General features: G+C 44.2%; 1 protein-coding gene across 1 annotated transcript in view; it reads left to right on the forward strand.

Moving 5' to 3' along the window:
• Nucleotides 1-15,526, forward strand: part of AATF (apoptosis antagonizing transcription factor) — a gene marked incomplete at its 5' end in the record, with an annotated part of 34,272 nt that extends 18,746 nt beyond the window's left edge. Inside the window, 4 exons of the mRNA XM_008943487.1 lie at nt 516-599; nt 10,157-10,224; nt 12,143-12,223; nt 15,451-15,526. Of these exons, the coding sequence (XP_008941735.1) occupies nt 516-599; nt 10,157-10,224; nt 12,143-12,223; nt 15,451-15,526 (309 nt within the window). The remainder of the gene's footprint in view (nt 1-515; nt 600-10,156; nt 10,225-12,142; nt 12,224-15,450) is intronic.
• Nucleotides 15,527-15,919: the final 393 nt, after the last annotated feature.

Genomic DNA, 15,919 nt, shown 5'->3' on the forward strand with positions numbered 1-15,919 from the left:
CTGTGCTGTAGGAATTGGTGCTCGCTAAATCTGCTTTTGGACACAGAAGCTGCATAACTTTGGTTTTACTCTGGAGTTTAGAGTCTTTAACCCAGAAAGTCACTTCTAAAATCATACTGCATATAACCTACGGAATATGTTAGTAGTAAGTCTGTTATTAATTTAGTATTTAAGAATGAATAAATACTCAATTCTGAGAGATCGTGTAGAATTACTGCACTTGCAAGATATATTTTTGCCACTGCGTTAAAAATATCTGTAGAATTTTGCCAGAAAGACTTTGCACAGTCCTATTTATTTCCCAGTAAAGGTATCATAAATCTATTTTGGCATTGGCAGCGTTTCTGCCTTGCCTTTAAATGCATTCCTAGTCCTTAAAAGCTTGTTACATGGGGAGCTTTTCTCCATTCCCTCATATCTTCGAGTGTGTTTACAAGCTGCTGCACGTGATGTCATCAGAGTTAGGCACAGAAATATGCACGTTTGAGCTTTCAGTATTCCCTTTGTGCTTCTAGGAAGTCCTCCCTCAGTCAGAGTCCAACAGGCACCTGAAGGACATAGATGAGGAGATATTTGATGATGATGACTTCTATCACGAGGTAGGTGATGGTAAATCTGTGTTGGAATTATGGCTCTGCTTGGTTTTTAATACTCCCAGAGCTGCTGTGGTTGGTTCTGTGCTTTAAGTTTCTCTTACCAGTGAAACTCAGTTACCTGTTCTAACATCTAAAATCTCTGTAGATACCTCAGAGGACTTTGCTCTCAACTTTCAGTGTGGGGCTGTGTGAGCTTCAATTTGCATTGTGGATGTAAGCTGAGTGCCATTAGTGGCACTGCTGCACTTGAGTGAGTCGGGGCTGCAGGAGGAGGTCTGTGCCTCTTGTGCTCACTGGTGGACATTGCTACATGAGAGAAGAATTACTGAATTCTGAAAAGGTGACTTCTCTGTGGGTAGAGTCCCATTATGAAAAACAATTCTAGCAGATCCTCAAAAGCACCTGAGTTATTCTCATCTCATCTACCTACGGAATGAAAAAGCTGCAGGGCTTCTCCAGCACCTTCCTTGGAGTTGTGCCAGCTTGGATTTAGGCCAGTTACTCTTTTTATTTGCAAAATTCTTATAAACAAGGAATCTGCACCCAGTGCATGGAGGATGCAGCTTAGGGAAACCTTGTGTTTGTAATTTGTTTAATAAATGACAGTGCCAGCTTCATGAAATACTGAAATTGCCATATACTGGGGAGTGTGATTCACTCCAAGTCCTTCCCCAGTGTACAATAAACTAGTTCTGCTCTGATGACCCACGCAGAGCTGCAACTTGAGGACTAAACAAGTGTCATTATGGCATTAGAAAGGCAGAATTTTCTGATCTGAATATTAGAGTGGCTATTAAAGTGTTAGGGCAGTGGGAGGGAGCTGTTGCCCTGTGACTGTTCCAATAACTGATTTAACCAGAAGCATTAGAATACTTTAAAAATTTGGAGTTTCATGTACAAAGCCAGGACTACAGGTGAATAAAAAGGTGTATTAAACTGGTCATTGTGGTCTGTGTTTTGCAGGTAGGAAATAGAACTTTAATGTTGCCTTTTTTTTTTCCCCCTCCAAGGAGTTTTTCAACACACTTCCAAGCCTACTGCTGTAGATGGCTGAGAAAATTTTTGCAGTAGACTTCATCTGGTGCAGAATTGGGGCAATTTGAATATTTAATGTTTGTGGGGGATCTGCTCAAGGCTGCTGGCCCCAGAGCCAAGGTTGTATTCCTATCTCACTCCTCTCCAGGCTGCATATTTATTGCAAGAGTGGCTCTGCAGCTATTGCTGTGAACTGAGCAGCATCTCATGGGCAGGTGAAGGTGCCAGGCTCTAAGATGGTGATCAGAGGGTCTTGTGCAGTCTTGCTGGCAGCAGTGGCTTGAAGAGGCCAAATCTGTATGGCAGTGAGATAGCAGTGTGGTGTAATTTGGGGTCTAAGTGGACCAGAAGCCCAGCTTTGGGGACTCTGAGGACACAGAAATTAGTACAACAAAATCATAAAGCGGTCAAGGAGAAGTAGCTGTGGTTGACAGTCCATGGACTGTGCAGAGAAGGTGCTTATTGGCTGTGAAATGTTAAATTTTTAGAAGACAAATAGCAGTAGATGAATGGCCCATCTTCCCTTCTAATAACTTTAACTTCCATAAATTGTCACTTCAGTAATATGACTAGTCCCAGCTTAGCTTTTCTCCTCCCTGGTTAATTGGGGTGTTGGGGTTAATCTAAATTAAAACTTAAACTAATAGAGGTCATGGAGGGAAGAGAATCACCTGAGTAAAACAAATGGGTCTGCCAGGCACAAGTGTGTCTTGGCCCCTTCCCAGGAGGGAGGTGGGAGCCGAGTGGGGCAGAGGTGCAGGGTGGGCAGGGTGGAACTCACCCCTCCCCGTGCCAGGGCAGCTGGCAGCACAGCCAGGGGTGGGTGCAGCTTTGGGAACCCCACGGACTCTAAATATGGTGCTGAGGCTTTAATCACTTAGGGCTCCTTGGCAGCGGGCTGCGACAGCTCATCCCAGCCTCGTACATCACCCACGGACATCTGCTGAGCCGCCAGGCAGCCACACATTCATTTTCCTTCCTTGCTTGGGTGTTTTTTCTTTCCACGTCCCTCTCTCTGCCCCCCTTCCACTTTTCCCTCTCCTCCCATTCCCAATGTGCTGCTTGGGTGAGATGCTGTGTGGAGATTACTGGCTGGTTGTGGGGGTGCCAGCCCCTTGCCGGGCACCGCGCATGCCCTGTCCCCTGACCTGCTGGATGTCTTCTCTTGGGTGGGATTTGGCAGAGGTTGGAGCTGAAGCCAATTCAGTGATCAGGCTAAAGAAAATGGCTGTGTGTTTTCTGTGGCCTCCCAATTAAATTGGTTTCATAAAGTGCTTTCATTTATTTGTCAGGGTGGTAAGCTGCAGCTGAACACTGCACTCAGACTGGGCTGAGTGCATGACAGTGGAGCACTGACAGTGCATGGAACATGTCTTCTTTCAGATGGGTCCTGACTGTGCAGCACTTCTCTGTGTGTGTGTGGATGTACATCTATAAATAAAATACAGAAAGGGAGTTGGTTCTTCAGGACTAATCAGCAGCAGCATATCTGGGAGTTGGAGCTGAGGTTGCTCAGAAACTCTCACCTCTGTGCAGTAATACCACAATAAAAATGATATTTACTTGCCATAGCACTTCCTGCATTCAATGGATGCTTTTTTTTCTTGTATTTAAGTTTACATCTGGGCATTTTTTTAGTATGGCTTTCATTTTTCTAAATAACATTTTAAAATTATCAGTTTAATTTGGTTACTGCCTATGGTCTATGAAAGGTAAACATTCAGCTAAAAGAGGACTTTGGAAATCCACTTCCTGTGTATTTTACTGTGAAATTAAGGAAGGAAAAATGAACAAGATCTGATGAATGTGCACGAGTTAATGATAATAGAACAAGTAGCTGTACTGGTTTCTTACAGATTATAATACAAAACTCTTTAATGAATCTGTTTTTCCTGGGGAAAAACAATTTTCTTGTCCAGGTCTTGGTATTCAGTGGAGTTCTCCACGTGGGGCTGGTGGAATTTTAGAATGATTGAGGGGTTAACTCTGTTCTGTCTGTCCATCCTGCTTTGCCTTGTCTCGTATTCTTCACTTGTTTTATAAGCAGTGATATTTTTTATTGTGGTGGCCCATATTGAATGGTAATGTAAAGCTGAGCTGAATAGTGAAATATTTTTATTTGGGTTGCACTGGGTGGGAATAGTTAAGCTGTTTGAGAAGGATCCTCATTACTGACAACAGTGAGAGGCTAGACCCCCATTTCCTTTTCTTTTAAACTCTCCTTCATTCATGGTTTTAAGGGAAGAAAAAGGCTTTTCATTTTTAGAAGTCATATTTATGTAGAATTCATTACAGCTGATATTGCAGCATTAAGACTTAAAATTCCAGTCTGCTACCAGCGAGCTGCTGGTCTGACATGCTACAGTGGAGGTTTTATTATTAGGTTGAAATACTCCTCTAGTAAAGGAGAGAGTGGAAATTGGTTTATTTCCAACAGGAATTAGGTTAGTGTTCATATGCTAAGCGTTCCACTGGTAACAGCTCTTCCCAGAACAAATGTTCATCACTGATGGCAGCAGGTATGCCTAAGGAGAATTAGGAATATATATAATCCCTTTTTGCTTCTGCTCTCCTGCTCCCTCCTGCCCCTGATTTTGGGTGTGTTGTGTGCCATCCCATTTTATAACGACCCACCCTCGTCCGTGGCCGTGCTCAGGGTGTGCTCCAGGGGCTGAGCAGAGCCCCAGTGGATGGGGACATCCAGTGAAACACTGAAGGCTCCAGAGAGAGGTGGCCACAGTTTGCTGGGGCTTGGAGAGGACGAGTCTCCCTCAGCTACTGCCTCAGGCTGGGCTCTGCTCCAGGAGAGCAAGGAAGAAGCTTGCTCCCTTCCTTCTCTTACCCTGGTTGCTTAGGAAAGGAGCTGGTCCTGTAGGAAGTGTTTGATTGTAGGACTTGCAGCTGCCTTCATGGTTGTCCCTTGTGTGTGCCTGCCTGCAAAACAAACTTGCAAGTCTGAATCTCTTGTTAAGACACTTTTAGCTCAGTTGCTTTATCTTCTGAGTTCTGCTTGTGTCCACTTCAGAAGACTTTACCTATGGGGCGAATTCCTCCTCACGTCCCATTCCAGAGGGAATGAAGCAAGTTCCCTGGGCACATACTGGTTTTTTTCTCTCCCAGGTATTTGATAATGCCATAAACAAGTAATTACTAATCCAGTGAACTATTAAAAGTCGATAATGGTGAAGAATAGAGAGAAGGCTGGCTTTCTGACAAGCTGGTTTACCTTAATTAAACTGGTGAATGATTAATATGGACAGCTGATCTTGTGGCTTTAATTAGATGCATTTAGAGTTTTGTGTGAATAAGAGATGTCTCGAACCATCCCACAGGTTAATGGCAATACAATACTCTTATCACAGGCATGTATCTTTCAAATGGCTGGGTAGATGGTTAATAACACGTTTTAAAGCTTGATTTGGAACTTCTCTTGCTGGATTATTACAAAATATGCAAGTCTTAGACAAAACTGAATTTTAACACAATGGTTTTTAGGGTAGAGACTGTCCAGTGAGTTTATCTTGCAGCTTAGGTCTTCTACATCATAAATAGATTGCAGAAAATGAAATTCTTAAAAAAGTATTTCAAAGGTATTTAAAAGGAATATTTGAGCTGCAGTCTGAATTTCCTCTGATGTTGCTAGACACACAAAGGGTGTTGCACTACTGCTCTGAGGGAGCTTGAAAGAGGAAAATAAACAGCCACATCTGGGCAGAATGCAGTGTAAGATGTATGAGTCTTGGACTGGAAGCAACCTTTTCATTATTTATGCTGTTTTAAATAATTCTGTGGTGTGAAAAAGAGGGGAAAAATTCACGTGACTTAACACGTCTCTCCAAGACTAAGGGAGAAAAACATAAATTAGAAAGTATTGAAATGACATTGATAAAATGCAGCTTTGTCAACTTTCTGTTTGAGACTGACTTCACATTTTCACCAGGAAAGAGGGAGAGTGTTTGGTGTTTGTAGTCTTAACTTTACTTGGATTTAACAGATTGTATGTAGCTTCTTTCTTTGTTGTTTTCTACAGTGATTTTGTTAGAAAATAGCTGCTTTTTAAACTGTTAAAAGAGAGACTTCACAATACCACATTTTTTGTATGTGATGTGCCCTGTTGCAGCTCTGGGAGACAGGATGAAGGTAACTCATTCTCCTGGGCATTTGAAAGGAGCCTGCAGATAGCAGAGTGTGGTTAGACCTTCACACCACAACGACTATTTTTCTACTCTCTCTGGTAACAAACATTTAGCTACAAAAGTCCATGTTAGCAATTTGCAATTATTTCAGAGTTCTCACTAAAAATCAGAGTATTTTTTTTTTTAGCCAAGGAGTTGACAGAGTGTTCTAGCAAAGGTATGTGGCTGCTGGTAAACCTGAAGTCTGTATTTCTCCCATTTCTCTCATTATTTCAGGATCCATGGATAGTTGAGTCTGTTTCTGTTGCTTTCAGCAAGTGCCTAAGGTGGCAGAAGTGGCACGAGGTTGTTCTTGGCTGTTGTTCTGCACCGTTGTTTTAAAATGAACATTTTCAGCCCCTTGTTTGATATTATTATCATCACAGGGGGCTTGATGGGACCATGTTGACCTGCCTGTACAGCAGCCAGCACAGTGCTGGGGCTGAGACTGTCTCTCACCTCTCCAGGTGCCTGACTCAAGAATTCAAAGGCAGTGGTGCCACTTGCAAGACAGAGTAGGTGGCTTTGATGCACTGCAGCAGAAGTGACCCGTGCCTTTACTGGCTTTTTTTGAAGGCCATAATAACATCAGAGGAAAACATTCCTTTTGTTCCATTTGTATTTCTAAGCTTTGTAAACTCAACTGTTTCCTGTTATATACTGTAGATCACCTTTTGCTAGGTATTCATTTGAATTGATCTGGGAGGTGTAAGAAGAGGGAGCCTTTGGTCACAAGGCTTATTTCAGCTCTGCTTGGCTCTTTGTCTCAACTGGAAATTCTTAGGGGTCTACAAATCAGAAAGATCAGTGACTGTACTGTTAGAAACACTGATAGATAGTGCATGAAAATGAGACCTAACCTCTAAAATGAAAATTGACCTCTAAAATGAGAAATGAATCTCTATTACCCTCGAACAACACCCTGATGGCATTTCTAAATCCCTCTAATTTTGTACCATGTACTTTGTGTGCATCTCTTTAACTGCTGTAGAGAGGGAGTCCTTTTAATGTGAACTCTTCAGAAAGCACACAACAGTGACTGCAGTGTAAGTTTTAACAGCAGCTCTGGTGTCAGCAGAGGAAGGGGAGTGCTAGCCCCTGTTGAAGCTCTTGCCTTCAGACACGTTCTGCAGGAACACTGCCCTGCTCATTGCTAAATCTTGTGCTAGATTTTAAGCTCTCTCCAGAGAAGGAGACTCCACAACCTCTCTGGGCAGCCTGCTCCAGGATTTTTTTTCCTTCTGCTCAGGTGGAACGCCTGGGTTCCAGTTTGTGCCCATTGCCCCTTGTCCTGTCGCTGGGCACCACTGAGCAGAGTCTGGCCCCAGCCTCTTGCCCCCCGGGGCCCTTTAGCTCTTGCTCAGCACTGCTCAGATCCCCTCTGAGGCTTCTCTTCTCCAGCTGAACAGCCCCAGGGCTCCCAGCCTGTCCTGGCACAGAGATTATTGTGTTGTCAGCAACTTCCTTCTCTTCCTGTTGCCTGTTGTCTGCTCTGCACATGGTTTGTCCTCCTGCTTCCAGCTTTAGGGAGGAGCAGCTGGGAGTTGTAGCTGAGCTGCAGACAGGGTTGCACTTTGTTGCAGGTAGGCAGTTGTGTTTGCTTACGTGGGAGACTGAGCTTGGGGTTTTTGAAGTTCAGGGAAGATGTGAAAGAGGTGAAGGAGGGAAAGCAAAAAAGGATATGTTTCAAATCAAAGCCTTTTGATGCTGAAATTGCCTAACTCAAACTCTTGTCTTCACACATCAGGGCTTAATGCTGATGGTGATTTACTTACACTTCCTAGTTAATAATTAGACATTGGGAGACACCATATATCACTCCTAATGGAATATATGGGGTCTGATGAGAGTTTTCTGTTTTGACTAATAAATTTTAACCAGAATCGCCAAGCTTAATGAAATATCACAGCCTCAGAAGTGTTTTAAGTCTTGTGCTGTGAAAACAGTGTTGCTTTATTCAGTAAATGGATTTATCATTCATTCTGTATCCGGAGCCCTAGCTGGCTCTGGAGCACGGGCTGAATGCAAGACTCTGAAATAGAAAGCAGAAAAACTAATCAAATCCTTAAAGACCAGAGGCAGCGAGGCAGGTCTAGAGTGACTTTTTCAGTGCTAGCCCCTGGCTACATCCACTTTTATTTTAGTAACCATTGTTAGCATGATTTATAACTTTAGCTTTAAGACGTACACTATTTAGATGTAATAAGATGCTTCACAGCTTTTATTTCTCTTTCCTAATTTCCCTCTTGTCACTGCTCTGTGTTTGCTTCCCCCCCATCTTTGTCTCCCTCCTCTCCCCAGCAGTGTCCCCAGTCCTGCAGCTGGCACTGCACTGGGAGAACGTTTCCCTGTCAGCCCCAAGGTCAACAAAACATCTCTGCCTCAACTGATGTCTGGTGGCCTAGTTAGTGCAGAGGAGAGCACTGTGTGCAGGGGTTATAGCCTCCTACTGCTGCCCAGAGCTCCCCCTGCCAATCCCACATGCAGATGGGGGGAAATGTCCCCCAGCAAGTAGTGGGACCCCTGCTGTCACCACGGGGTTCAGCTCCTTGCCCTTCACGGCCCTCCTGGGAGATGCTGCCTTGCCAGAAGGAGTGACCCTGTCCAGAGGATCCTGCCCCCCTCCCAAGTGCAGCCTTGGGAACGTGCCCCCGGAATGTGCCGTGTTGTAGCCGCGGTGGCCGTGGCTGGCAGGGCTTGGTGTGCTCCTTAGTCTGCTGATCTGGGGATTTGCTGGCCCCCCCAGGAAGAGCAGGTCCCGCTGAAAACATCTTGCTGCTTTGTGTGTGACTGTGCTCCTGTGCCTCTGCCATTGCTGCTCAGTGTTTCTTTCTGTGCTTCGTGCCAGGGAAGCAAGATAAGAGGAGACAGTAAACACACCTCATTGCCAGTACCACTGAGGGAACCCCTGAAACCTGGCTGCACCGTGTCTTGCTGCTGTTCAACCCTCCCTCCCACCTTGCTTTTGACAGAATATTGACTAGAAACCAAGATCCCATTTCTGCTTAGCCTTAAGGGCAGCTGTTTACAGAGCAGTGGTGTTACACAGGTTTACTGTGTCGTATGTCTGTGTAACACTGGATTTGGATCTTGTATTTAGCTGCCAGAAGTGACTGTGATGAAGTGGGAGAGATAAACTGATAGATCGTGTGCCAGAAAGATGTTGGGAATCAATCAGATAAACAGGGCAGAGAAGTAGCTTGCTGTTTTCTAGAGATAATAAGCCAGTGGCCTCTCCTCCTGGAATTTTTAAATGTAATTGCTGCAGTAATAACCTCCAGAAATAAGCGAGTAGAAAAAGTAGTCATGGCAGGTTTTTAATTATGCCTGAATCACTCTTTCTATTGTAATGTGATGTATGCCTTGAAAGAGAGGAAACAGATGGATGGGTATAAATATTTGTTGCTTGAGTGTCTCTTAGTTGAAAATAAAGAAGAGTTGTGAAATGATCCTCATATACCTTCATGGCATTTGCTTTTGTGGGGTGCATGACTTTTCCCTCCCTCACTCCCTCCCTTCACCTGGGCCAGGTGAAGTCTGTAGCCAGGACCAAGGCTGCTCCCCAAGCCCTGCTTTTCATGACTGTGCCTCAACTGACCATCACAGTCCAGCTCTCCTCCTTGAGCAAAGGTATGGGGTGGAGGACAAGCATCTCCCATCCTTTCTTCTCCAGCACCCCTGTGGAATTGCCTGGACTCTCTGGTTGCCATGTGGGGCTGTTCCAGCTGCTTTCTGAACCCAGGCTGTGACTTCACTAGTCAGTGAAATGCCAGCATCTAGAGAGTAGTCTGTGCCCCTTGGTTTGGGGGCTTTATTTCTGTTCTTTGTGTTAATATGTTGGCTAATACCCAAGGCACAGCATGTACAGTTTATGGCGAGTGGTGATAAACATACAGCACCAGTCAAGTATCCAAAAAGGCTGTTCACAATATTCTTGGGCTGCAGGAAGCAAAAAGGACGAAACCCAACCCTCAGGACATGAAAAGAAATAGAAAAGGCTGTTGGAGCACTCCTGCTCTGGCTATAAAAATGACTGTGCTGGGCTGTGTCTCGGGGCGAGCGTTGCTGCCCGGCAGCTTGACTCTGGTGAAGTGTCTCAGTTCCCCCCTGCCCTCCCCACTCAGGGGAGCTCTGGGGGGCAGAGGTCTTGCTGGACTCCTGCCTGTGCTGCCTCTCTCACCCATGGGAGCTGTGTACACAGCAGCTTGTCAGCACTGTGGCCCTTTTTATCCTTCCGAAGCCCAAGAACAGCACCAGTCTCTGAACTAGAAGCTTGTGGGAAATGTATGAGCCTGTTTGCATGAACATGTTTTTACTGTGCTTTAACTGGGATTGTTGTCTTCCTTCTAGCTCCTTCGAGAGTTTATAGAACGTAAAACCACTTCATGGGACCCCAATGACCAGGTGGCAATGGGCAGGTAAGGGGGAAGTTGCAACATCCAGTCCAGAAGTGCAAAACTACCTGTGGGCTTCCAACCCAGTTCATTGCAGAGGGCATGCTTTGGAATGCTTCTGGAGAGAGGTTCTGGGTGTAAGAAATGGTGTAACAAATGATTAGAACAGTGTGCTGGGAGGGAGGAAGGTCTGTAACACATCCCTTTGTTATGGATCATCCTGGCTCTGAGTTTGCCAGCCTGGAGCTGTGCCCTGGTGAGTCTGTGATACCCTAAAGGTACTTTCCAGTTGTCAAGAGGCTTTTATTCCAGACTTGGGATATTGCTGTCTCTCAGTGGCTGAGACAGCACAAAGGGAGTCCATAGAGGGGTGTCTTGAGTGACCCCATTGAGGGGGAAGTAGGCACAGTGACTGCCTGCTGCTGAAATTTGGCTTCTTGTCATTACAAGCTCTGATTTGCCATTGTTTTAGAGGAGCAAACCTTCTGTCATGGAATTAGTTAAAGCAATTCCTGGGTATACTGTCTCCCTGCTGTAAGAGAAGATACTGTACAATTAAAACAACATCAGGGAATGTTGCCTGCATGCAGAAATAAACTATAATTCCATGCAGGGAAGCTCTTACTTCTCTGTTTAATTCTACACTCAGAAAATAAAGAATCTTCCAAACAGCAGTTAATGAACAGTGCACATGTAAATAGCTGTGGGCTATAATTTAGGGAAGCTTAAAGCAGAGGAAGGCTGGAAATGCTGGAGTAGGGCTCTCCATGGCAGAAGTGCCAGTGGGGGAGCCCCCTGTGTGTGGGGTGGGGCAGAATATGCATTAGGAAATTTTGTGATGGTGAAACGAATTTATCCTTGTAAAATATTACCCAAATTTTAGTGCAATGTGTCAAATTTATTTTGTCTGTGTCTGGAATATTATGGAAAGCTATTCACTATAATTTAACATGATATAGACAAAATTACATTTAAGTGGTGATTACATTGTACATTTATCTGACTTTACAATAAAATAGATTACAGTAATTAAGATTATATTAAGATTGCAGTAATTGGATTTTGCTAGATTTTTTTCCCTGATGTTGAGTTTTCATTGTATAAATCAGGTAAGATGATGCTCATTTTTGTAAAAAAAAAAAGATATTTATAACTAGTAGAAGTTTCTCCCTGCTTAAAACTTCTTTGGCTTGATGAAGTTCTGTTTGAGGAGTTGAGTTCTCCCTTCTAGATACAGCCAGGGATCAGACAGCACCTTCTGAAAGAGTTTATTCCTTTTCTTTCTTTCATGGTTTTCTGTAGTAATAGTTGGAGCATTGTATAGGGCTTCTTGCTAGGTTTGCCAGGTTGAAGTCAGAGATGGTGGGGAGAAATATTTGCTTATAATTTTCAATACACTTTGCAAAACTGAGGGAGGAAATAAATTCAGAGCATCTCCTGCATCATGGTAATTCTGTTGATGAAGTTAGCATAGCCTGGCCTCGTGGAAAGAGTCCATTTAGGATGTGCCAGGTGATCCACCCTGTCACAGGCTTTCTATGCAAACCAGAAGTCATTCCAGGCATGAAGGCAGAAACAAAAGCAGCAGTACCTGTAAAAGCATATTGACAGATTTTAGCATTTTTATTTTGTAAAGATTTCATTTTTAAAGACAAAGACTGTTAAAAATAACTCCATAATCAAGAAAGGATGAAAAATGGAGCCAAGCTTGGCTCCAACAGGAGCAACACTGTTTAAATAGAACACTCTTGTGTTTTCTTCTCTGTGAAGCACACTGTGGGCACTTGAAGTTTCATACTTGTCTTCCTGAGGTTCTGCTCTCCTTCACTTGTGTAAATGCAATAGGTGGGAGGGCTGGGAAGGGCCTCAGACCCCACTGTACCTCGTGCTGATTTTCCTCCTGGCTCTAAAAGCTGTGAAACTGTCATTTTGCATTCCTCAGGCAATGGCTGGCCATCCAGAAGCTACGAAGAAAAATAAAGAAGAAAGTGGACAGAAAAGCCAGTAAAGGAAGGAGGATCCGGTGGGTAGCAGCTTCTGCAAGCAAGCAGAAGATCTGATTTTGCCAAGTAAAGTCTGGCTGCACTGGGTTGGCCCTGGGGTGCATTAGTTGGCTTATATATGTCTTTTAGGACAAGATGTCTTGCTCAGGGGCATCCACTGGGCAGTCTTATTGTCCTTTGAGCCTAGAAGAAGGGCTTGGTTGGGTGCAGCCTGTGGGCATTGGCCAGGTCAGTCTAGGCAAGTGTGATCATTGGTCTCACAGAACACTGGCAAGAGTTGTTCCAGTGTCCCTGAGTGATTTGGGGCCATAACTTCTAGTGCAAGCAAATAAACATCTCTTGTGCAGCAGATATTTAGCTGCCTAAACCATGGATAGCAGCTCTCAGAGGTGTGTAGAAAAGCCTCAGTGAGGTAGATGTTCTTTCCCACCAACTGTCCATTGGAATTTGGTGCCCAATATCTCTCATCTTTAAGTCTCATCGCAGCTTTCTTTAGCTTCAGAGCATTTCACATCCCAACTCGTGGCTCAGTATTTGGGGTTGATCTCTCCCGTTGTGTTTCCAGTGGGAGGGTGGAAGGGGAGGCAGGCAGGAGAGGACAGGGTTGGGTTTTTTCCCCCCTTTGCAGAGCATTAGTCTCCCCGAGTTGAGTGTGACTGGATGATTTGTGGTGGAGGAGGTGTCTGTGGCAGGGAGGCATGCTGAAGAGCTGCACTGCTTCCTGAAAAATCAGCAACATTAACCATCCTTTTGTGAGTAAACTATAAATCCTGAGTTTAGATGGCATCTGATGGAAAGTCAGCAGAGTCAGTCTGGGTCAGGCCTGCCATAGCAATTTTTAAGATAGATGTCATAAGATAATTTATTAAAAGAGGGAAGAGCTACTTTGTTGGCCTGAAAAGCCTATAATTATTGACTATCAATATTCTTTTCTGTCAGCATCACACATAATTGGATATATTCATGATTCAGTCAAAACTACTGACAACATCACACCACTGAGTCAGACTCGTAAACCTCCAGGAATAATGGGAAGTCTCATTGTGTGCAGCCTGTGCTTCAGCATTCCTGAGAGATCAGCTATCTCACCAAGGCAATTGCCTCTCAGATCTTAGGTGCCTTTTTTTTTCCTTCTTTAAATAAAAGTTGCACTGACCCTGCAGGGAAAATATCAATAAAAGAAGGAAGTGTCATTGTCTCCATTTAGTATTAACACACAGTTAAGCTCCAGCATCTTTTCCAAACAGTCCAGTAGAGCCCAAGTGGATGTTTTTAAATTGTTGGTTCTTTCACTGAGAGACTCAGTGTCACCCCAAGTAGATCACTTATCCTCTGTTCTTTTTCCTTCTTCAAAATTGGGGCAGCAGTGCTTAGACTCCTTTTTGTGAAGGACTTTGAGATCCTGGAGAGCAGAGTATTTAATACTGAGTTTCATTTGTTTCCATAATTCTTCTTTTTTAGCAATCCTTTATCAAACTTTCAATATTAGACCATGTTTGGATGAAATGTGCTAGTTTATTGTAGGGTCTGAGGATCTTCAAGTGCTTTCAAAAGTACTGATCTTCCACTTGACATGAGTACCTGTTGCCTTCACAGACAGGGAAATTGGGGCACTTAGAGGGGAAGTGAGCTCATCCAAAAACTCCACAGTTAAGCTTAAGAAACCTGGTGCCTAGAACTCTGCTGTCCCTCACCAAGCTGTCCCTTTTCTTGACATAGATACAGAGGAGTGATGGGCACACACCTATTCTTCATGTCAGTGATTTCTGGTCTCTGTGCTGCTGCATTCCTGTGAATGAAATGAAATATTTTATATCTGCTAGACTGAGATTTTTGAAGTCCTGATTTAAAAAATGTCCAGAACTAATTATTGTCACAAACAACTCGTGTCAGAGAATTTATCCAAACTGCTAAGTCCCCTTTCCACTAGTCAGCCTGTCCCTGTCAAAGCTTTGAGCTATGTGAATCCATCAGTGGCTAATGTCTCACAAGTGAACTATTTCATAGCCCAGCCTGTTGACCTGTTGTTGCAGTACTAGCCCTGTGTGGCTACATTCATTACAGCCTCAGACCAGGGCAGATGCTTCCATTAGAGGTGACAAAGACTTGATTGTGCAGAGAAGCCCTGGTGGAAGGGTGAGTGTGTGCTAGGCCTGAAGAGCTGTTCTGAAACAGTCTTGTGAGCCAAAAATCCCCTCCAGGGAATATCCCTGCATAAGCAAACGAAAGGGAGTGCAGAGGTTACAGAGTGGAAAGGTGATTCTGGGCAAATGCTTGTGAATCTTTTTGCCTGCTGTTTGTCAAGCTCTAAAAATAGCATCAGCCTGGATAAAAGCTTTCAGACTTGGGTAGGCAGCATGGTCATGTAGACCAAAAGCCATTGGTTTGGAGTCCCCTGCCCTTGCACACTGGGTTTAAAGCCCTTTTCATTCTGAGTTTTTCAGTACTATGTTTAATTTATGTCAGGACCTTGAATATAAGTCATGAAATCAGCTGCAATTTCCCAGCCCAGTGTGGAAAGTGGGAAGGGGATCCCTTATCTGGAGGTGCTGTACAGCTTGCAGCAATGCAGTGGTGGATCAGAAGCTGAGCCAGATGCAGCACTGGATCATCTTGGGTGTGCCCCAGCTCTTCTTTGCACAGGTCTTCTTCCTGTGTCCTTCACTAATATTTACATGCTTCACTTGTAGGTTACACAGGATGAGACTTCCCAGCTCTGGGCATGGCTGGCAGAGTGAGGCTTTGATCCTTTAGGGCCCTGGGTACCACAGAGCAAGGAGAAAGTGATAGCAGATGGATGCTTGAGGAGGTCTGGTGCTCTGACACTTCTGCTGCCTGCAGTGGGCTCTTTGGGCAGAAATGCCAGAAGGTGATTAAGACAGCAGCTGAAAAGGAGTTCTTGATTCTCTGTCTGACTTCTCAGGGTTGTCTGTCTCAGAGTCTGATTAGATACTCACACACAATTCATGGATGTTGCATGTCCTCTTCCTAGCTGTGTTAAAAAAGGGTTTGCTTGCTGTTCAGCCCATTGTATCTTCAGATTATTGTCCTGTCCATGTTATAAGAAAGGAGGAGGAGGGAAGGGAGGGGGAATTGCCAGCTACAACCAGTGGCTTACTAGATACCAGCCCCCAGGAAAGCCAACACTTTGCATCTCAGGGACTGGTGCATTTCTGTTCAAGCAGCAACATTTCCTTTTCATTAATAGTTACTAATGTGCTGCCTGCTTATTTCCTGCACTGTTCAGGTATCACGTCCATAGCAAGCTGGTGAGCTTCATGGCACCTATTGACCACTGTACAATGAATGATGATGCCAGGTGAGTAAGAGATTAATTATGTTTCTCAAATGGCTCCACGACAGCATGATATTGACCTGTTCTTCAGCCTGTCTCCCCCTCCATTCCTCCTTATCAGTTAACCATTTGTCACTGGCATCATAGCCTGGGTGTCTTGGTCACATCTGCCCAGGCAGGCTGGCTGAGCTTTCACTCTGTAATTGCTGTGACACCAAAGGAGAAATGTTCAGAAATCTCCCTACCTACATTTTAATCCCTGCTTTGAAACTCCTCCCATTTTGAAATCTAGTTTTATGACATTATTTTGGAAATAGGCAGCTAAGTATCTGCTGTCTTCAGGTATGACCAAAACTTCTAAAGAAATGTCTTTTAACAGAAGTGGCAATGTTTTAAATTCTCTTTAGTATGCATTTTCTTA

The sequence above is a fragment of the Merops nubicus genome, unplaced genomic scaffold (assembly GCF_000691845.1).
Source record: "Merops nubicus isolate BGI_N331 unplaced genomic scaffold, ASM69184v1 scaffold38550, whole genome shotgun sequence".
NCBI lineage: Eukaryota > Metazoa > Chordata > Aves > Coraciiformes > Meropidae > Merops > Merops nubicus.